The 22,551-nt window shown below is 45.5% G+C and overlaps 1 protein-coding gene across 1 annotated transcript in view; it reads left to right on the top strand.

The window, feature by feature from the left end:
- Positions 1-7,697: 7,697 nt before the first annotated feature.
- MGST2 (microsomal glutathione S-transferase 2) overlaps positions 7,698-22,551 on the top strand; it is a 34,824-nt gene continuing 19,970 nt past the window's right edge. The window contains exons 1-2 of the mRNA XM_052654686.1: positions 7,698-7,883; positions 13,809-13,908. Of these exons, the coding sequence (XP_052510646.1) occupies positions 7,826-7,883; positions 13,809-13,908 (158 nt within the window). The 5' untranslated portion in view covers positions 7,698-7,825. The remainder of the gene's footprint in view (positions 7,884-13,808; positions 13,909-22,551) is intronic.

Raw genomic sequence — 22,551 nt, 5'->3', positions numbered from 1 at the left:
GGAATGGCTGTGGTTTGGTGTGCCAGCCCTATTGTGAGTTCAGCACCACATTTCAAAGCCTGATCTGTATTTAACTGTTTGTTCTTAATCTGCAACCTTTCTCCTCAAGAGGGTGAAGAGTTGCCCGTTCCTAGAGAGAAAGGGAAGCCACGCCTCCCCCTCTGCCTTACGTAACCCAGCATCCTCTGTGCATCCTGCTTGCCTTGGGTGCCTAGTGAAGCAACCGGGGAACACGCAAGAGACAGACTGCCATTTACACCTCAGGGACAAGCTGAAGAGAAATGCCGCATGTTTTCAGTTCAGAAGAGGTGAACCTTCCTCTCTTTGTGTGTAGAAATCTCAGTAATTTCTTGGAGGCAGTAGCTGGCCAGGCTGGTGTCACAGTGTCTGAGAGATTTCTCTGTTACATTTGTGTCTATTTCAAAAGCGCCCTTGGTGGTTCTGAGGTGAGAACTGCCAAGTCTCTGAACAGCAAAACCAGTTAGCTGGCAAATACTGGTGGACTTGTGATGCCTCAGTGATAAAGAGCTCGCCTGCCAGTGTGGGAGACTCGGGTTCGATCCCTGGGTCTAGAAGATCCCCTGGAGGCAGAAATGGCAACCCACTCCAGTATTCCTGCCTGCAGAATCCCACGGACAGAAGAGCCCAGTGGGCCACAGTCCACGGGGGAGGTGAGAAGAGTCGGACACGAGTTAGTGACTAGCCAACAGAACCGACGGGCCTGGTGAGGGATTAGCTGAGACACAGGCTCCAGCCAACAGAACCGACGGGCCTGGTGAGGGATTAGCTGAGACACAGGCTCCGGCCAGACCGCTCCCTGCTGGGAATACCCCTTCTCCCCCATCTCAGCCGTGATTTTTCTCCTGTGTCTGTCTTTCCTCCTTCCTCCACCCAGGCACCCCAGAAGTTCCTCTGGTGGAAATCTCCCTCCATGTCTCCTGGGCTGCACCCTGAGGACCCCCGGATTCTGTTTTCCTACTCTCACCTCTTCCCTCTTGCCAATCCAGATCCTTCCAGTTCCTCTTCCTTCCTGGGCTCCAGGGACACTCACTTTGGCTTCCCCCAGCTTGTTCACTGCCCCAGACCCACTCCAAGAGGCGGTGCGGTCATTCCTCCCTAGAAGGCAGTCAGATGGGGCGATTAGACCAGTTCTCAAAGCTCTCTGGGTGTCAGTAACCTTATCTGTGAACTGAGAATAATTTACAACATCGTAGCAGTATTGTGTAAAGCATGTGAGGCCGTGCACGCTTAACCAACATGAAATCCTTGCTCAATAGTGGATCCTGGAAGAGGCCTAGAAATGTGCATGTTCGTATCACCTCAGGTGATGGTAGTGGGTGGTAAGGACCACAGTGTTTATGACCATGATTCTCCATCTTGGCTGTGCACTGGAATCATCTGGGGAGTTTTTGAAAAGTTCAGACACAGGACTTCCCTGGTGGTCCAGTGGCTAAGACTCCAGGCTTCCAATGCAGGGGGCTCTGGGTTCAGTCCCTGGTCTGGGAGCTAGATCCCACATGCTGCAGAGTTCGCATGACCAGTTGAAAGATCCTACATGCTGCAATGAAGATTGAAGATCCCGACTGCCACAGCTAAGACCCGGTGCAGCCAAATAAATAAATTATATAGTAAAATATATATAGATATAAAGTTCAGGGCAAACCAGAGACCAGTGAAATCAGAATCACTGTGTGAGGGGAGAGCTAAGGACCAGTATTTTTAATGACCCCCAGGTGACTCCAGGGTGCAGCCAAAGTGAAGTGCAAAGGCTTTGGGAGCAACCGGACTGGGTTGTACTGAGCCTGAGCAAGTCACTCACCCCTGAGCCTCAGTTTCTCCATCTGAAAAATGGCAACAAGACGTGTGCTTCATTGCTGATTAAGCAGAGTAAGTTAAGAGTAATTAAGACACAGTTCTACGCGGGGCCTGGCACCTGCTCAAAACTTCCTTTCTGTTGAGTGGAACTGGGATCTGGGACGGAGGACATCAGAGTCCCCATCACACCGAGGCCCACACCAGCTGTCTGGGCCCAGGGCCCCCCTGCCTCTTGCTGCTCTGCTCCCAGCAAGTTGATGAACCCAGCTCTGAGCCCACAGCGAGCCTAACTTCTCTCCATGGGGTGGGGCAGGGAGTTTATGCCAACAGACCTTTTTTAACGTACTTCATTTCAAATACTATTTAGTTTTTGAAGAATTAATAATTACTAAACAAAAGAGGCAAATGAAAAATGTTAGTTCCTTCTGTGGTTGTTGTTCAATTGCCAGCATGCAGCATGCGTTAAAACTTGGGGTTATAGGTTAAAATTTTCACTTATGGGCTAAAATTTTCTTTAACTTGCGGCCACTTGAGAACAAAGCCACTTGCTATTTTTGTGAGCATGTCTGTCCTGGGGTCCAAACATTCAGTTTACAAATCCCCTCTGGGGACATGAGGGTAGAATGTGCATGGGTGTGAATATGCATGGGTGTATCTGAGTCTGTGATTATATGTGTGTGTTAGTGTGTATTTGTGAGTATGTGGGTGTGTAGGAGCATGAGTGTGTGTGTGTGTGTGGAGGGCTGCCTCTGCTGGGGCTTGTCTGTGGGAATTTCCAGTTCCCCTCCTCAGTCTCTAGATTCTGCATTACTTTATCCTTTCCCAAGCTTTATGTAAACTTAAGACAACTCAGGTTCAGACCTCCTGTTACGGTCAAAAGCTGTTTTTGAAGCAATTCAAGTGCTGTTTCCATTCTTCTGGGAAATTACAACAGTATTCTGTGATCGTCACTGCTTTGTACCCAAGCCTTCCCGACAAATAGGTCTTGTCTCTTGTGAGTCTACCAGGCCTGAGGGTGTGGAGGGGGTGCCAGAGAGACCTCATGGGCACCCTACCACACGCCAGGTTCTAAGCTATTTGCTTCCTGCACATTATTTCGTTAAGCGGTCTGAGGGACCTCTGTGGTTGGGCCTATTGTTTCCTTTTGAGAAAACAGGTTGGGGAACCGTTAGCAACTCACCAACACCATACAGGGACGTGAGCCTAGATCACCAGCTCAAAGTTTGTGTGCTTTTCACTGTACTACCCTGGAGACTTCCCTGGTGGCTCAGAGGGTAAGGCGTCTGTCTGCTGCAATGCAGGAGACCCGGGTTTGATCCCTGGGTCGGGAAGATGCCCTGGAGAAGGAAATGGCAACCCACTCCAGTACTATTGCCTGGAAAATCCCATGGATGCAGGAACCTGGTAGGCTACAGTCCACGGGGTCACAAAGAGTTGGACATGACTGAGCGACTTCACATTCACCCTGGAGACTGGTCTTTAGTTTCCTCTCCTTTCTGTTCCCCTTTTGTCTCTGTCTTTGAGCCCGGATGGGATATCCAGGTGCTGGATAACTGGCAGTTTCTGCCCCAGGCTTGATGTAAGTGATTGTAACCCTCTGCCCGGGCCCTGCCCATCCCAGGGCAAAGGTCTCCTCGACAGGGAAATGCCACTGCCCTCTGTAGTTTGGTTTCCACACCCAGGGCCACAGAGCAGGGTCTCCAGCTTCTGAAGGGGGAGAAAATGTTTTGCAGGACAGCCTACAGCTCCCTAGATGTTTGCAAAGTTGGGCATAACTTCTCAAGTGTGGTTTATCTGAGCTTTGAAGAATTGCCGAGTTGTTACGGATGTTTTCAATCGGTCAGGACTTTCAGCAAGAGAATGTAATAAACACCAAGCACGTGGAAAACCGTACCTGGGCTGGTTTTCTGTCAGGAGTACTACGGTCCTTGATAATTGTGATCATTCTGTTCCTGGGCATCCGTGGGCTGCTGGTCCGTTTTCTCTCTCTGCCACGGGCTTGTTGGTAGCAGAGAAGGCAGGCTCTAATGCTGGCAGGAACCCATGTGCTGTTTTTAAGTACTTTATGAATGTTACCTATTAATAAATCAATCCTTAAAGCAGCCCTGTCTCATTTAAATTTCCCTTCAGACCTTATTAGCCTGTCTTATCTAAGTGAATTTCAACTCCTGACCGAGGGCGTGTCATCCCTAAGTGTCTGGGCTGGGAACCCAGGTGTCGGCTTCTGTGGGGCTGAGACACACCAGCTTTCCCACGGGCACTGGGCTCCCTCTAAGTGAGCTGAAGTGTGGGACAAGGAAGGGACCTCATCTTTGTTTCATGGGAAGCTGAATCTTTTTTTTTTATTTTTTTGCTTTTAATTGCTTCACAGTGTTGTGTTGGTTTCTGGCACACAACAACATGAATCAGTCATAAGTATACATGTATCCCCTCGCTCTTATTCCTCCCTCCCACCCCCTCCTATCCCTCTAGGTGGTTACAGCGCGCTGGGTTGAGCTCCCTGTGTTACACAGCAACTTCCCGCTGTCTATTTCATGCGTGGTAATGTACATGCTTTGGCTTCTCAGGTAGCTCTACATGGTAAAGAATCTGCCTGCCATTCAGGAGACCCAGCTTCAATCCCTGGGTGAGGAAGATCCCCTGGAGGAGGAAATGGCACCCCACTCCAGCTTCATTGCCTGGAGAACACCATGGACAGAGGAGCCCGGTGGGCTACAGTCCGTGGGGTCGCAAAGAGCAGGATGCCACTGGGTGACTGGCATTAACACTATTAAAGTATATGTCTCGGTGCTACTCTCCCAAGTTGTTCCAACCTCTTCTTCCCCCACTGTGTCCAGCAGTCTGTTTCTCTGTGTCTGTGTCTCTCTTCCTACCTTGCAAGTAGGTTTATCAGTACATCTTTCAAGAATCCATATATATATGCATTAATATCCGATATTTATTTTTTTCTTTCTGACTTACTTCACTCTGTGTAATAGGCTCTAGGTTCATCCACCTCACTACAACTAACTCAAATGTGTTCCTTTTTATGGCCGGCTAATAGGGAAGCTGAATCTTTAAAGGACAAAGCAAGGGACTTCCCTGGCGGTCCAGTGGCTAAGATGCCATACTCCCAATGCAAGGGGCCTGGGTTTAATCCTTGGTCAACAAACTAGATTGCACATACTGCGACTAAGAGTCCACAGGCGGCAACTTAAGGTCCTGCATGCCACAACTAAGACCCAGTGCAGCCAAATAAATAATAAACTAATATCTAAAACATATTTATAAGAATAAAATAATTGTGTGGACAGAGACGAGGAGCTGTGATGAATAGGTTCTGCCAAAGAAGCCACCAGTTGTGGAAGGACAGCTCTAGCGGGTGGTGTGGGATGTTGCTCTGGCAATGGAGAGGCCCTGGATTGGCATGGAGACCGTGTGTACTGTGTTTACTATATAAAAATATTGACCTACTTTTCCCCTCAAGGGCCCTTTTCTTTCTCAGAATGTATATCCTAGTGGTACAAACTTCCAGTTATAACATAAATAAGTCCCGGGGATGTAATGGACAGAATGATGACTATAGGTAACAATTCTGGACTGTATATTTGAAAGTTGCTAAGAAAGTAGACTATAAAAGTTCTCAGCACAAGAAAAAACTGTAATTATGTAAGGGTGAAACAGGAGGGAAGGGGCCAGGGAATAATCTTTAGGAAAACAACATAGCCGTTGGATATGCAGAAACTGATTAGAACCAACGAGGCCCAACATGGCAGAAATTTGACTTCCAGTACAGTAAGTCCCTTGCATGTGAACGAGTTCCATTCTAAGAGTGCATTCATAAGTCCAATTTGTTTGTAAGCCCAACAAAGTTGGTCTAGGTACCTAACACAGTCAGTTATACGATACTGCATTGCAATAGGTTTACAATCCTTTCCATACAAATAATACATTAAAAACACAAAAAATAAAGAAAATATTTTAAATCTTACAGTACAAACTCAAAAAGGACAGCAGTACAGTACGACAGCTGGTATACAGGGCTGGCATCGAATGAACAGGCAAGAAGAGTTACTGACTGGGGGAGGGAGAGGAGGTGGGAGCCGAAGGGTCATCAGTAACAGGAGACGGAGGGCAAGCGGCAATTTCATTCACGCCTGATGTTGATGGCACAGGCCCTGGTTCCTTGCTGGGTTCAACTGTATCTACTCTCTTGGGAAAATGATCCAGTGACGTCTGGGTAGTAGCTCTTTTCTCTCATCACAGATGACACAGTGGCAGCGGATTGCATGCTGAACAGCTGCTGAAACCTGCATGGACTGCTGTACCTTCCGGTCTTGTTCCTCAGAAACTGACAATACCTCCTCAAATAAAAAAATTCTCCTTGCCCTTCCCTGCTGCACCATGAATTTCTTGGGTTCTTCTGCTCCTTCTTCTTCCCCTGTCTCTCTTCTCTCGGCCTCCAGTTCCACTGGGTCTTTATTAGTAAGCTCCATGTTCTCCTGTTTGAAAGTTCACAACTTCAAGGTTTGTCTGTAGGGGACTCATTATAGACTTTGAGCCTCAATTATATGCTTATTGTAGGACGTTAGCATATGCTAAATGACACACCCACCAGTGCCCTGAATGTTCTGAGGCCGACCACGAAAGGCCAAAAATGGGTTCTGACCCAGTTCCTTCAAAATAGTTGGAACAATCCTCTCACTCATTAGCCTATGAAATTACCCAGCCCATGAAAACTAATCACTGCATATTTCAGGGCCTCTTGTCTTCTGAGATGGCCCACACTTTCACTATGGAGTGTGTTTCTCCCAAGGCTGTTCTCATCTTCTGAAAAGGACTGCATACTGAACCATGAGATGTCTAACTAAATCCACTTCTTACCTATCATTTTATCTCTCACTGAATTCTTTCTGCAATAAGACACAAAAAACCTGAGCTTCGTTAAGTCCTGAGACCAGGTGTGTGAGCCCAGTGAAAAGACAGGGGATTCAAGTCCCAATCTGAGCTGTGCGGTTTCAACATGATGGATGCTAACCTATGAAACTTCAATACTTTGGCCACCTGATGTAAAGAATGGACTCATTTGAAAAGACCCTGATGCTGGGAAGAGTGAAGGCGGGAAGAGAAGAGACGACAGAGGATGAGAGGGTTGGATGGCATCACTGACTCTAAGGACGTGAGCTGGAGCAAGCTCCGGGAGTGGGTGATGGACGGAGAAGCCTGGCGTGCTGCAGTCCAAGGGGTTGCAAAGAGTTAGACACGCCTGAGCAGCTGAACATAAAACTTATTATGGAGATAATTTTGCAATATACACGTGTATCAAATCATTATGTCATACATCAGAAACTAATAATGCTGTGTGTCAATTACAGCTCAATTAAAAAATTTTAAGGTCAGCTTGATCATGAGAGAGTTAAGGTAACAGTGGGAGGCAGCCTGGTTCAGGGCTTTTAGGCCACCTTTGGAAACTGCGCATGAGTTCAAATCCTGGATCGGTCGTTTACCAGGGAATAAAGTTACAATCAGTTTAAATTACTGTGTAAATCTCAATCGGATTAAATAAAATCTTCCACCTCCTCTCTTTTTCCACAGGAGGTGTGAAAGCTCTTAGGAAGGTTTTGGAGCCAGGGAGGGGACTAAGGAGCCCAGAGGCTAAAAGAGAGGGACTGGGGATTGTTTTTGAATTGGCTGAGAAGGTGGTTTGACTGCAAGGTACTGCTGCTGCTGCTTGAGGGCTAAAGGCAGAGGTCGGAGCTCAGGGGATAGAAAACAAGTTTGGGAAGCAGTGCCTGATCCAGGTGAAGATCTTTGATCTTTGATTGACGGCCTGGACCCGCCTGCCTTCCTGATTCCTCTTCCAGAGCAAAGGTCACACAGCAAGTTTGAACCTCCTTTTTTTTTTTTCCTTTTCCTTTCTCAGCTCAGATGAACCTATAAGGCAGGTCAGCGTTGCCAAATCAAGTCGTTCTTCCGCTAACAGGAACTATCCTGCAAATAGTTCTGTGAACCAGAACATTCCCCGGGAAAGATGGCAGGGAATTCGATATTGCTGGCTGCACTCTCTGTCCTCTCAGCCTGTCAGCAAAGTAAGCGTTCTGAAGTGGGCTGGGGTGTGTGTGTGTGTGTGTGTGTGTGTGTGTGTGTGTGTTACAGTGAGGAGGGAGGGTTTGGTTTGTAAGTGTCCTGGTGTGTGTGTGTGTGTGTGTGTGTGTGTGTGTTACAGGGAGGGGGGAGGGTTTGGGTTTGTAAGTGTCCAGGTGTGTTTGTGTGTGTGTGTTACAGGGAGGGGAGAGGGTTTTGGTTTGTAAGCGTCCTGGTGTGTGTGTGCTACAGGGAGTGGGGAGGGTTTGGGTTTGTAAGTGTCCAGGTGTGTTTGTGTGTGTGTGTGTTACAGGGAGTGGGGAGGGTTTGGGTTTGTAAGTGTCCTGGGGTGTGTGTGTGTGTGTGTGTGTGTGTGTGACAGGGAGGGGGGAGGGTTTGGGTTTGTAAGTGTCCAGTTGTGTTTGTGTGTGTGTGTGTTACAGGGAGGGGGGAGGGTTTGGGTTTGTAAGTGTCCAGGTGTGTTTGTGTGTGTGTGTGTGTTACAGGGAGTGGGGAGGGTTTGGGTTTGTAAGTGTCCTGGTGTGTGTGTGTGTGTGTGTGTTACAGGGAATGGGGAGGGTTTGGGTTTGTAAGTGTCCTGGTGTGTGTGTGTGTGTGTGTTTTACAGGGAGGGGGGAGGGTTTGGGTTTGTAAGTGTCCAGGTGTGTTTGTGTGTGTGTGTTTTACAGGGAGTGGGGAGGGTTTGGGTTTGTAAGTGTCCAGGTGTGTTTGTGTGTGTGTGTGTTACAGGGAGTGGGGAGGGTTTGGGTTTGTAAGTGTCCAGGTGTGTGTGTGTGTGTGTGTGTGTGTGTGTGTGTGTGTGTGTTACAGGGAGTGGGGGAAGGTTTTGGTTTGTAAGCGTCCTGGTGTGTGTGTGTTACAGGGAGTGGGGAGGGTTTGGGTTTGTAAGTGTCCTGGTGTGTGTGTGTGTGTTACAGGGAGGAGGGAGGGTTTGGGTTTGCAAGTGTCCAGGTGTGTTTGTGTGTGTGTGTTTTACAGGGAGTGGGGAGGGTTTGGGTTTGTAAGTGTCCAGGTGTGTTTGTGTGTGTGTGTGTGTGTTACAGGGAGTGGGGAGGGTTTTGGTTTGTAAGTGTCCAGGTGTGTGTGTGTGTGTGTGTGTGTGTGTGTGTTACAGGGAGAGGGGGAAGGTTTTGGTTTGTAAGCGTCCTGGTGTGTGTGTGTTACAGGGAGTGGGGAGGGTTTGGGTTTGTAAGTGTCCTGGTGTGTGTGTGTGTGTGTTACAGGGAGGAGGGAGGGTTTGGGTTTGTAAGTGTCCTGGTGTGTTTGTGTGTGTGTGTTTTACAGGGAGGGGGGAGGGTTTGCGGTTTGTAGGCGTCCTGGTGTGTGTGTGTGTGTGTGTGTTAGAGGGAGTGGGGAGGGTTTGGGGTTTCAACTCACTTCCTGGTGGCCTGTGGGCTCTGCAGAGCACTCAGGGTCATCAGGAGACAGGCAGAGATTCAGAACATTCTGGGAGTTAGTTCTCCCCAGGTTCTCCCTCTGGGGCCATGGTGGGCCCTCCAAGCCCAGAGAATCTGCATCATCTGTGGTTACGACCCACAGTCCTCTTTGACTGAACCTGGGCCAAATGGGCTCTAAATATTAATTAGGAGTGTTCCAAAGGGAACATTGTACCTTGCTTACAAATCATGGCTGTGATTTCTTGAACCCTGTGTTTCCTAAATAAGCTGCCTAGGGCAGGTATGATTATCAGGTACAAAAAAAATAAAAAGTTCCTGTGAAAATATGAGCTTCAGATTAAGCAATTCATTCTAAATTTTAAAGCGCCTTCCCATTAGGATTATTCAGTATCCTGATCACCTGGTTGAATAGAGGCTTTTTCTCCTCTGGGGTCACTTTTGCTCAATTACTATTATTTTAGGCGCATGCTTCCTTAGCATGCAAATTGGGGGAAAGTGTCTGAGCCTTGGTGGAGTAAGACTTCTTTATCAAGTGCACCTTTGCTAATTTCCCCCAGTGTGCTTCTGCCAGGAAATGGGGCAGAGCTGTGGACTGCTCCGCCCTGGGCACCGGAGGCACACTGGTTTAGGACACAGTCCAGCCTGCACGCACACTCAACGGGAAAGCTTGCCAGCGAGTCTGTTTCTGTGAATTTACGAAAACACTATACCTTAAGACGCACAGTTTGTGGTTTGATTAACCTCTTTTCTACAGTGAAGTAGAATGCTCATTGCCAACTAAGCATCACTTAGGTCTGAAGCTCCCTGTGCTGACCCCCTGGCTCACATAGACCCACACCTGGGTACTGTCCACCCGGCGTGCGCCCAGGTCCCGGCCCTGAAGAGGGCACAGGGGCAGGTCCCCAGGCTGACTCAGCCTCTGCCTTCCCCACAGAGGGGCTCTGTTTGCTGGCGGGTGCCGGGGACAGTGTGAATTGCAGTGTGAAGTTCAGGCAGCTGGGCTGGGAAGAGGAGACGGCCAGTGGTGGTTGGTGGTGCACCGGGAATGTTCAATGACGGTGGACAAGTGGTGAGGGGTGGGAGAGAGAAAAAGGAGGAAGGGAGAGAGGGAGTTGGCGTGAAGAACCAGAACTCGTTGCTTAGCAGAAGTCTGGTGTTTATGGAGATGGGACACCGCTGTGCTGTAGTAGAAGCAGCGCAAGGCTTGAAAACAGGCAGACTCACATCCTCTGGTCCAGCCACTTACAAGCTGGGTGCCCTTGGCCAGGAAATCCTGTCCTTCAGTGTCTTCAGCAAAGAGGGCTAGGCGGGACACCGGTAGGGAGTGCCCACCAGGGTGCTTGGCCCAGAGTTGGCACTCAGCGTGGTCGTTTCCCTTGGCTGCTTCCCCACAGAGAGGAGTTTCTGCTGGATTGAGAGGCAGCCGTGCGGTGGAGTCCGGCTGTGGCCGGCAGTGCAGGACGAGAGGTCTTGATTCACTTTCCCCAGCACACATGTGACCTCCCGGAGAGAGCGAGGGACGGGAAAAGGCAGTCAAAGCCAAAGGAGCTCATTTTCAAGTAGCTTTTAATCAACTCATGGGAAGGGAAGAAACGGAGGCGCTCCAGAAAAAGGGGTGAAACAGCCTTTACACCCTGTCATGTTGCTCAGTGACAGCTGTGCTCTCTCTGAAGGCCCTGACGTGAGACCCCCTGGGACTGGAGCTGGTGCAAAGGGCGGGGTCCTCTTTCCTGAGGGTGGGCGGGGTTTTTCGACCCCATGGACTGTAGCCCGCCAGGCTCCTCTGTCTGTGGGATTCTCCAGGCAAGAACACTGGAGTGGGTTGCCATGCCCTCCTCCAGGGGATCTTCCCAACATAGGGATCGACTTTAGGTCTCCCATATTGCAGGCAGATTCTTTACCTTCTGAGCCATGGGAAGCGGTTGCTTATAGATAAATCTAGGCACACACTTCTGTCTTTGTTTCCCTTTTACACGTGGAAACAAAGAGCCTTGACTCCTGTTTTCTCTGAGGCTGTGGGCTGAGTTAAAAGCACCAGTAATAAGGTCCAGGATGGCCAACTCTCAGTTTTCTCCCCCATAGATAGATTTCCGGCTGATGCCATGAGCCACTGGTCTCTCCAGATTTATGATGCCTTCGCAAGGCTTAGCCCAGAGTTGGAAACCATTAATGCCCAACCCCACTCTTATTTTCACTCTGCTCTCCTAGACTTCAGTGATATGACTACAGTTTGAATGAGAAAGATGCCAGTCCTAAGTGTCGACACACTTAGATGTTCAGCTATAGCTTTAAAATCCTGATCAACCCTTTATTTGCAGGGTTGTCAGGACTTAGAAGCTATAGGGCTGTTCTGAGGGGAATGAAGGGGAAGGGGAGTGGCCAGGTGTGAGACCTTGACCAGGACCAATATTTACTGACTTCCTCTTGGAGAGGAGATAGTACCATGTGTCAGGAGGAAACAGATGGTCCCTAAGACTGTCACACAGTGAGATGCTGAAGCTGCACACTTGGTGTGGAAAAGGAAATTATTTTTGAAACATTAGCAAGTAGGAAATGGATATTGAGGTACTGAAGTAAGGGAGGCCAGTGTAGTGTTGGAGGGAACTAATGAGAAACTGAAATAATCTGGAGGAAATAATCTGAAGAGAAAAAAGAGATCCCAGAAGTTAGTTCAGGGGTAAAAAGAGAGAGAGAGAGGACAAGAGGTGAGAACTGTCGACAAGGAGGAAGTGTAGGTCTAAAGGAAAGAGGGTCACAGATCATCAGAGGCAGGTGATTCCAAGCATCAGGGCTTAATAATCTAATGCATTTTCCATGCAGCAAATGAAGGATGAGAAAGTCATAATTATTTCATAATAGGGAAACTCAGTCATATAGGGAACCATCATCCCCAAGTTTTCCTGTGACCCCCTTCACCCACTACCATCCTCACCTCCAGACAGTTACTGATCTGCTTTATGTCACTTGCATTTCTGAGAATTTTATGCAAATAGCCTTATACAGTACCTTTTTTTTGAGGGGGAGGGGTCTTGCCTCTTTCATTCAGCATAATTTTTTTTTGGTATAAAACTTTTAAACTATTGGCCATCTGGGGGAATTTGATGCGTCACCAGTGTGCTACACTCGTGCCATCAAACTTGTAGCTTCATCAACATTAACTGGTTTGTGTTCATGACCTTGCTGAGGAATCAGCTGTTTCTGCAGAGGTTCAAGAGAAAGGCCCTTTGAGACGTGTGTGCAACTTCCTTTTGTATATCCACAAAAGCTTTATTCCCTCTGTTAACTTTTTCATCATTCACAGTGTTTATCTCCTTAAGATCAGTGGCAACTAGTCTTGCTTTATCTTTAACCTGAAAGCCTTTTTGGTGGCTATGTGGAATACACGCCTGGACTCCTGCTCTCTTAGTTTGTCCTTGGGCACTCATATTCTCGTGCAGCTGCTCAAGTTCCAGGTGACGCCGTCTGCATGCGCCTCATTCTGCATAACTGTTCAGAGATTCACCCGTGCTTTGTTTATTACTAGTTCATTAGTTTTTACTGTTGAGTGGTATCTTGTTGTATGGATACACCACGAATTGTTTATCCACGCACTTGTTGATAGACATTTATGTTAGTCAGGGTTCTCCAGAGAAACGGAACCACCAGGATACACATACACACTCTTACACATCTGTTGTAAAAGACTGGCTCTTATAACAGTTGGGGCTGGAAAGTCTGAAATTTGCAGGGTCTGTTGCAAGACTGGATATTGCAACAAGAATTCGTGTTGCTGGGACTTTCCAGGTGGTCCCGTAGTTAAGAATCCATGCTCCAATGCAGGGGACATGGGTTTGATCCCTGGTCGAGGAACTAAGATCCCGCATACCACATGGTGTGGCAGAAAGAAAAAAAGAACTGATATTGCAGTCTTGGTCCAAAGGAAAGCAAAATTCTCTTCCACTTTGGGGGACCTCAAACTTTTTCCTCAGGGCCTTCGGCTGAATGGGTAAGGCCCATGCACTATAGGCAGGATAATTTGCTTTATTCAAAGTCCACTGATGTAAATGTTCATCACCTCTGAAAAATTATCTTCACAGCAGTATCTGGACTGGTGTTGACCAAACAACTGGGCACCACGGTTAGCCTTGTTGACATATAAAGTTAACCGTCAGCAAGTTGTTCCTGATTTTAACTATTATAAATAAAGCTGTTGTGAACATTTGTGTACAGGTGTTTCTAGGGACGTATGATTCATTTCTCTTGGAAAAAATGTCGAGTTGTGGACTGACTGAATCATATGGTCAATATATGTCTAATAATTCCAAATGGTTTTCCAAGGCGGTTGTACCATTTTACATTCCCGCCAGTGATGTATGAGAATTTCAGTTGCTTTTGCATCCTCATCTGTCTGTCTTTTTTAGTTGGTATGATCCGACTTTTTAAATTTTAGACATTTTAATAGGTATGTAGTGCATTTTACTAATGAATAATGATGTGCCGCATTTTGAATGTTCATTCCCTTTTTACTTGCAGGTTATTTTGCTATGCAGGTAGGAAAGGCGAGATCGAAATACAAAGTTACACCCCCATCAGTCTCTGGGTCGCCAGACTTTGAGAGAATATTTCGTGCACAGTGAGTAATGCTTTTCCCTTCCGGAATATGGACCTGCCGCATACACACAATTCCTAATTAGGGCAAAGATGCACAGAGAAGATATGCCATTATAACAAGCTACTCTTTATGGCCAAGACTCTTCTCAGGATCCTTGAGGCTTGAAGTAGTCAGTACATGGAGTTTCTACCCACCCATAGTACAAATTCAGAGGATCCATTCATAGAAAAGGCTGGAATCTTGGAGGAGGTACTGCTATATGTCTCTAAACATGGCAGTTTGGTCCAAGAGCCTGGAGGGGTCCCCTTGAGAGTTCAATAGCCTCATGTTGGGTCAGTTGTGTTGTCCATTTTCTATCTAAAATCTTTATTTCTTCTTATCCACTTTGAAGCAGAGGCAAGCCAGTATTATCCCCTGCCAATAGACCGTTTCCTAAACCCAGAAACTGTAATAATAAGGAAGCTATTTCATTGTATTCATAGTGTGTGTGTTTTTTAATCATCTTGTGCTCCTTGTGTTTTCAGACCACACAGAATGTTCCATCATGACTGCCTGATGCAAGATGCCAGGTCTCCCTTCATATTTAATTCCCCCAACCAAGAGCTTTAAAAACTGTTGCACGTATCACCATTTATGCATTACATGGCTCTTTTGTTAATACTTTGGGAATTTTCATCTTTGTTCATAAGTGAGTTTGGACTATAATTTTTCATTTTTTTTGTATGGTCCTTGCTCATTTTGATATAAGGATTACACTAGTCTCACAGAATGAATGAGAGAATAATTTTCTCAAGGAATTTGAATAAGATTGGAAGAGTGTATTCCTTCAAAGTTGTTAGAATTTGCCTATAAAATGACCTAGACCTGATTTTTTTTTGTGAAAAAAATTTAAACTATGAGATTTGTTTTGTATAATGATTATGGAATTATTCAAGCTTTTTATTGTGTCTTGAATCAGTTTGGGTCAGACTTGGCCCTTGAGCTGACATCATTGGTCTCTTGTCCATGAAACTGCTCCAACGAGGATGGTACACTCTATTTCCTAGGCTTAAAAGTATGATGACTACTATTGGTAGTATAAGAGGTGCATAGACACGCTTTAATTTTTTTTTTCAATGTGGTAAGAATGTGTAACATGAGCTCTACCCTGTTAGCAAAATGCTGAGTATATAGTAGATTACTGTTGACTAGAGGTACAATGGTGTACAACTCTAGATTTCTAGAGTTATTAATTTAACATGGCTGAAATTTTATACCCAAAGTATGATTTTAGTTATTTATTTATTTTCCACAGTATGATTTTAAATAACATTGAACCACATGATAAGGAAGTCATTTCCATTACCTTTGAATCTTTATATCAAGTGGAGAGTACGGATTTGGTGCTGATATGTCCCACATCCCGAAAGTAATATTTATTTTTTTTTAGCAAGGTAATACATGTTTGTAGTCTGAAGATAATGTGAGGTTACAAACCTTATAACAACAAATAATTCTCCTTACCCCCAATCTATGCTCAGAGACAGCCATTAGTACTCTCTTTTTTTCTTTTTTACTACTTTTGATATTTGTTTCCGTATTTCTGAATACTATGTGTTCACTGCTATTTATTGACTCAGAAATTCTAGACATTATCAATTGACTTCTTTTTATGGAAGAAAAAATTTCATGCTCCTCTGATTCTTCTTTTCCTCACCTCATCCTCCCTGTAAAGTTATATCACTTCATCGAGCTAAAGCAATAGCCAGTATTTATGTTATTGTGATTAAGTAAATAATGTTCAAAGCTGAATCAAGTAGTTTACTATGATTACCTTTCCTTCTTGTGTAGTTTTTTTTGTTTATGTGGGGTTAATATTTGCCTCTTTATTTGCTTGCTTAGTTTCATCTTCATATCTTTAGCATAGCTGAAAATCCTCTAATACATTTAAGTAAGCTAGTAATACCTTGGAGTGGGTTTTGTTTTTGTTTTTGAGTCATTTGTGCTTGAATTTGTGCTTGGAGTCATTTCTGCTTGACTCTTCCATTTTTCGGCTCCAATCTGGAGGTTGCTTTTTCGGTCTGTTACATGGTTGTCATTCCAGGATTTCCTGTCATTGTCCTAGGAATTTCCCTTGTACTCTACTGATTTGGGGGTTTCCCAGGTGGCGCTAGTGGTAAAGAACCCGCCTGCCAATGGAAGAGATGTGAGAGACACTGATTCTGTCCCTGGGTTGGGAAGATCCTCTGGAGGAGGGCATGGCAACCCACTCTAGGATTCTTGCCTGGAGAATCCCACGGACCCAGGAGCCGTAGAGTCCGTAGAGTCGCAAAGAGTCAGACACGAGTAAAGTGACTTAGCACGCACACTGCTGATTTGGATCCCCCGTTTCCTGGATTTCCTATTAGGCTATTTATTTTTTATTTCTCATTTTGGTGGAGTATACCCTTTAGGCACTTTCTGAGAGAAGGGGAATGGTAGGTCTTGACATTTCTGAATATGCCTTTATTCTGCCTCATAGGTGATTGATGACTTTGTTAGGCATATGTTAAAAATCCTTTCCTTAAAAAAAAATCCTTACCCTCAGAATTTCAAAAACCTTGTTTCATTGTTATCTGATTTCTGCTGCTGTTGTTGAGGTGTTCTGTGCTGTTCTGATCCTTTGTTTGGAAACTGTAGAAGCTTGCAGGTCTTGGCCTGATCCCTGTCCTGAGATGTTATGGTGCTGTGCTGACTCAGCCAGAGGTTTTTTCTTCACAGTCATGTCCGACTCTTTGTGATCCCATGGACTGTAGCCCACCAGGCTCCTCTGTCCATGGCAAGAACAGTGGAGTGGGTAGCCATTCCCTTCTCCAGAGGATCTTCCCAAACCAGGGGTCGAACCCCAGTCTCCTGTGTTGCAGGCAGATTATTTACCACCTGCGCCACTAGGGAAGCCCTTAGGTTGAACCCTAGAGGAGACTTCCTGTAGCCTGAAAACTCATGCCCTTCTGTTCTTGAATATTCTTTAATATAATTTATCCCTAAATTTTGTTGTCTTCTTTTCTCCATTCTTTCATACTTAAAATATATATAAGTTGTAAATTGACCCCCTGGACTGTTCCTTTAGTTTCCTTTTATCTTGAGTTTTTCATCTTCTTGTGCTTTTATTCTTTCTGGAAATTTCTTGAACTTCCAACTCTTAACTGATTAAAAAAATCAGATGTGAATTTAATTCTTAAGAATTAATTTTTATCCTTTGATCTTTAGTTCTTATTGTTATTGCAGTTATATCATTCCTTTCTTGTTTTATAGATGTGGTTTATTCTCTTATATCTGAGGATTTTAATGATATTGTTTAAAAGAATTTTCCTTTATCATTACTGTTTCTTCCAAGTCCCTTCTTATTTGTCTATTTCGGGTGTTGTCTTTAATTTTTATTTGTTGTTCGCTCATTAAGTATCTTTCGAGCACCTCTATGTATTAGGTAGTGGTTTAGTAGTTTGGGATATGATACACAGACAAAGGAAGACAGAAAATAAACAATAAAGAGATAGTAACGTAAGAAAAGAATATGTTGTGCAAGAGAGTGGTAAGTGTTCAGAAATACAAGCAAAAGCATTGCATGGGCACATGGATGTGGGCTGCTGGGGTGGGTTGCAGTTTGAATAGGGTGGACAGTGTGGACTCGACTGGTAAGGTGGCACTTGAGCAAAGACTTAAGCGCATGAAGGAGTTAGCCATGATAACATGGAGGGAAGATGCTTTTGAGACAGGAGAAATAGCCAGTGCAAAGCCTCTAAGTGGGAATGTGTCTGGTGGGTTAGCAAGGAAGTTAGTGTGGCTGAGAGTGCTCAGAGGGAAAGCCAGAGAGGTGACAGATGGCCAGACCAGGCACCCACTGAAGGCCAGTGCTGGGACTTCGGCTTTTTAAGTGAAATGGAAAGTCACTGCAGGGTTTTAAGCAGAAGACTAACTTATATTTCAAAAGGGTCTCTTTGTTTTGCCAAGACTATCTCTGGCATTGGTAGAAGCAGGAAATTCAATAAGGAAGCTACAGCAAAGATTCAGGCAAAGGGTGACAGAGACTTGAACCAGGAAGATAGAGTAGAGATGATGAAATATGACAGATGCTGGGTATATTTTGAGGGTAGAGCCAATAAGATTTCTTTTTTAAAAAATTATTATTATTTTTTTTTACTTTACAATATTGTTTTGGTTTTGCCACACATCAACATGAATCTGCCACGGATGTACACGTGTTCCCAATCCCGAACCCCGCTCCCACCTCCCCGCCCCCGACACCATCCCTCCACGTCATTCCAGTGCACCAGCCCCAGGCATCCTGCACCCTGCATCGTACCTAGACTGGTGATTCATTTCTTATATGATATTATACATGTTTCAATGCCATTCTCCCAAAGCATCCCACCCTCTCCCTCTCCCACAGAGTCCAAAAGACTGTTCTAACAAATATGGAGTGTGAGAAGAGTCAAGAACAGCTTTCAGAGTTTTGGCCTGAGCATCCTAAAGGATGGACTTGTGATGAACTAAGAGAGAGAGGGCTGCAAGAGGAGCTGTTTTGGAGGGAACACCAGATGAGACTTAACGCAGCAGCCACAGAGAGGCGTTAGACATAACGCTCTACCAAGCTGTATGGGTCATTTGTTATTGCATCATAAGCTGGCTAATACATTGTTGCTTACACATCCAAGCAGACATAGAGAGTAGATAGCTGGGCATACCAATCTGCATTGTAGCAGAGAGCTGGAAACATTAATTCAGGAGGCATTGGCACATGAAGATGATTTCAAGTCAGGACACTGGATGACATCTTTAAGGGAGTGGGTGTAGGTAACAAAGAGGAGAGGACCAAGGACTGAACCTGGTGTCCTCTGGCCTGATGTGGCCAAGAAAACAAGGGTCCAGCCAAGTGATCTAAGCAAAAGAGATCCTAGAGGCCTTACTCAAATGTCAGGTCATTCTTGATTGGCTGTCTATGCAATTCAGTTCATTTGGGAGTGACCTGGAGGCTCTGTGTGCGTGGGCAGGGCTTTCTGAGTGTGTAGCCTCACTAAAGGGTGATGGATCGTGAGGCAGCTTTCTTCTGGGGGGATACCTCAGATGTCAGTATCTGTAGGTCATCTTTATGGGACCATTTGTTTTCTCTTAGGAAAAAAGCCGTTAACCTTCCTGTGGGGTAGGAGATCTAAGGGGTGACAGGGGAGGGTGGGTATAATTGGCTTGCCTTCTAGCAGTCTGACAGTGTGGCTGGTGAAGGAAGGACACTTCTTCCACAGTACAATATATGAATTTGCACCGTAATCAACACAGAGCTTCATCCCCACCTTCCGTTGTTCCTGGAATGCCCGGCGAGTCCCTGGTTCAGTTTCTACAGGCAATAGAAAATCTTCCCATCTCCTGCGAAAGATTAAGGGCAAGAGGAGAAGGGGATGACCCAGGATGAGATGGTTGCATGGCATCAGCAACTCAATGGATGTAAGTTTGACCAACTCCGGGAGACGGTGGAGGACAGGGAAGCCTGTTATGCTGCAGACCATGTGGTCGCAAAGAGTCAGATGCAACTTAGCGACTGAACAACAACAACTCCTGTGCTAGAGCAGTGGGGGTGGGTCTCAGGTGGAGGGGACCCGAAGCCCACCTTCTGCAGTCCTTCAGCCAGTTCTTCTGTTTCAGCCTTTGACCTCCAAGGGACGAGGGCCCCACTTCCTGAGCCTCTGGGGTTCTGGGACAAGGATTGTCTCAGTCCTCCTTGGTTCTTTCTGCTGCAGGCTCTTAGTTCACTTTCTACACCGGCCCACTTAGCTGCTCTTCCCCTCATGCTGGTTTTCCTTCAGAAATGTGCTGCCATCTCTCTTCCACTGCTGTGTCTGCTCCCATACTCCCTATTCTTGAAGATTTTAGATCTGTTTTTTGATTCCTTAACTGGCATGTTAGTGAGGTTTCAGGAGGAAGAAGAAATAAACATGGGTTCAGTCTGCCATTTTAGCAGGAAGTCTTCATGACGTGCTCCTGACTCCTTTGGGACAGCCATTTCCCCCACTCAGCAGAAAAGGCATCTCATGCTCAGCCAGTCAGTTCAGTCACTCAGTCATGTCCAACTCTGTGCGACCCCATGGACTGCAGGACGCCAGGCCACCCTGCCCATCACCAACTCCCAGAACCTACTCAAACTCATGTCAGTCATGTTGGTGATGCCATCCAACCATCTCATCCTCTGTCATCCCCTTCTCCTCCTGCCTTCAATCTTTCCCAGCATCAGGGTCTTTTCCAGTGAGTCAGTTTTTCACATCAGGTGGCCAAATTATTGGACTTTCAGCTTCAGCATCAGTCCTTCCAATGAATATTCAGGACTGATTTCCTTTAGGATTGACTGGTTGGATATCCTTGCTGTCCAAGGGACTCTCAAGAGTCTTCTCCAACACCACAGTTCAAAAGCATCAATTCTTCAGCACTCAGCTTTCTTTATAGTCCAACTCTCACATCCATACATGACTACTGGAAAGACCATAGCTTTGACTAGATGGACCTTTGTTGGCAAAGTTATGTCTCTGCTTTTTAATCTGCTGCCTAGTTTGGTCATAGCTTTTCTTCCTAGGAGCAAGCATCTTTTAATTTCATGGCTGCAGTCACCATCTGCAGTGATTTTGGAGCCCAAAAAACAAAGTCTGCCACTGTTTCCCCATCTGTTTGCCATTAAGTGATGGGCCTGGGTGCCATGATCTTTGTTTTCTGAATGTTGAGCTTTAAGCCAACTTTTTCACTCTCCTCTTCTACTTTCATCAGGAGGCTCTTTAGTTCTTCACTTTCTGCCATAAGGGTGGTGTTATCTGCATATCTGAGGTTATTGATATTTCTCCTGGTGATCTAGATTTCAGGTTGTGCTTCATCCAGCCCAGCATTTTGCATGATGTACTCTGCATATAAGTTAAATACCCAGGGTGACAATATACAGCCTTGATGTACTGCTTTCTCTATTTGGAACCAGTCTGTTGTTCCATGTCCAGTTCTAACTGTTGCTTCCTGACCTGCATACAGATTTCTCAGGAGGCAGATCAGGTGGTCTGGTATTCTCATCTCTTTCAGAATTTCCCAGTTTGCTGTGATCCACACAGTCAAAGGCTTTGGCATAGTCAATATAGCAGAAATAGATGTTTTTCTGGAACTCTCTTGCCTTTCCCATGATCCAGCGGATGTTGGCAATTTGATCTCTGGTTCCTCTGCCTTTTCTAAATCCATCTTGAACATCTGAAAGTTCATGGTTCACATATTGCTGAAGCCTGGCTTGGAGAATTTTGAGCATGCTTTGCTAGCATGTGAGATGAGTGTAATTATGCAGTAGTCTGAACAATCTTTGGCATTGCCTTTCTTGGGATTGGAATGAAAACTGACCTTTTCCAGTCCTGTGGTCCCTGCTGAGTTTTCCAGATTTGCTGGCATATTGAGTGCAACACTTTCACAGTATCATCTTTCAGGATTTGAAATAGCTCAACTGGAATCTCATCACCTCCACCAGCTTTGTTTGTAGTGACGTTTCCTAAGGCCCACTTAACTTCGCATTCCAGGATGTCTGGCTCTAGGTGAGTGATCACACCATTGTGGTTATCTGGGTCATGAGAATCTTTTTTGTACAGTTCTTCCATGTATTTTTGCCACCTCTTCTTAATATCTTCTGCTTCTGTTAGGTCCATACCATTTCTATCCTTCATTGTGCTTATCTTTGCATGAAATGTTCCCTTGGTATCTCTCATTTTCTTGAAGAGATCTCCAGTTTTCCCCATTCTATTGTTTTCCTCTGTTTCTTTGCATTGATCACTGAGGAAGGCTTTCTTATCTCTCCTTGCTATTCTTTGGAACTCTGCATTCAGATGCCTTTATCTTTCCTTTTCTCCTTTGCCTTTAGCTTCTCTTCTTTTCTCAGCTATTTGTAAGGTCTCGTCAGACAACTATTTTGCCTTTTTGCATTTCTTCTTCTTGGGGATGGTCTTGATCGCTGCCTCCTGTACAATGTTACAAACCTCCATCCATAGTTCTTTAGGCACTCTTTCTATCATATCTAATTCCTTGAATCTATTTATCACTTCCACTGTAAAATTGTAAGGGGTTTGATTTAGGTCATACCCGAATGGTCTAGTGGTTTTCCCTACTTTCTTCAGTTTGTCTGAATTTTGCAATAAGGAGTTCATGATCTGAGCCACAGTGAGCTCCTGGTCTTGTTTTTGCTGACTGGATATAGCTTCTCCATCTTTGGTTGCAAAGAATATAATTAATCTGATTTTGGGATTGACCATCTGGTGATGTCCATGTGCAGAGTCTTCTCTTGTGTTGCGTCTCCTCTTGTGTGAAGAGGATGTTTGCTATGACCAGTGCATTATCTTGGCAAAACTCTGTTAGCCTCTGACCTGCTTCATTTTGTATTCCAAGGCCAAATTTTCCTGTTACTCCAGGAAGCGCTTGACTTTCTACTTTTGCATTCCAGTCCCGTATAATGAAGTGGATATCTTTTTTGGGTGTTAGTCCTAGAAGGTCTTGCAGGTCTTCATAGATCTACCTTCATAGCTGAACATAGGTGTTCAGCTTCAGCTTCTTCGGCGTTACTGGCTGCAGCCTAGACTTGGATAACTGTGATATTGAATGGTTTGCCCTGGACACGAATAGAAATCATCTTGTCATTTTTGAGACTGC

The sequence above is a fragment of the Budorcas taxicolor genome, chromosome 17 (assembly GCF_023091745.1).
Source record: "Budorcas taxicolor isolate Tak-1 chromosome 17, Takin1.1, whole genome shotgun sequence".
Classification (NCBI taxonomy): domain Eukaryota; kingdom Metazoa; phylum Chordata; class Mammalia; order Artiodactyla; family Bovidae; genus Budorcas; species Budorcas taxicolor.
This window is presented reverse-complemented; position numbering and strand designations above follow the sequence as displayed.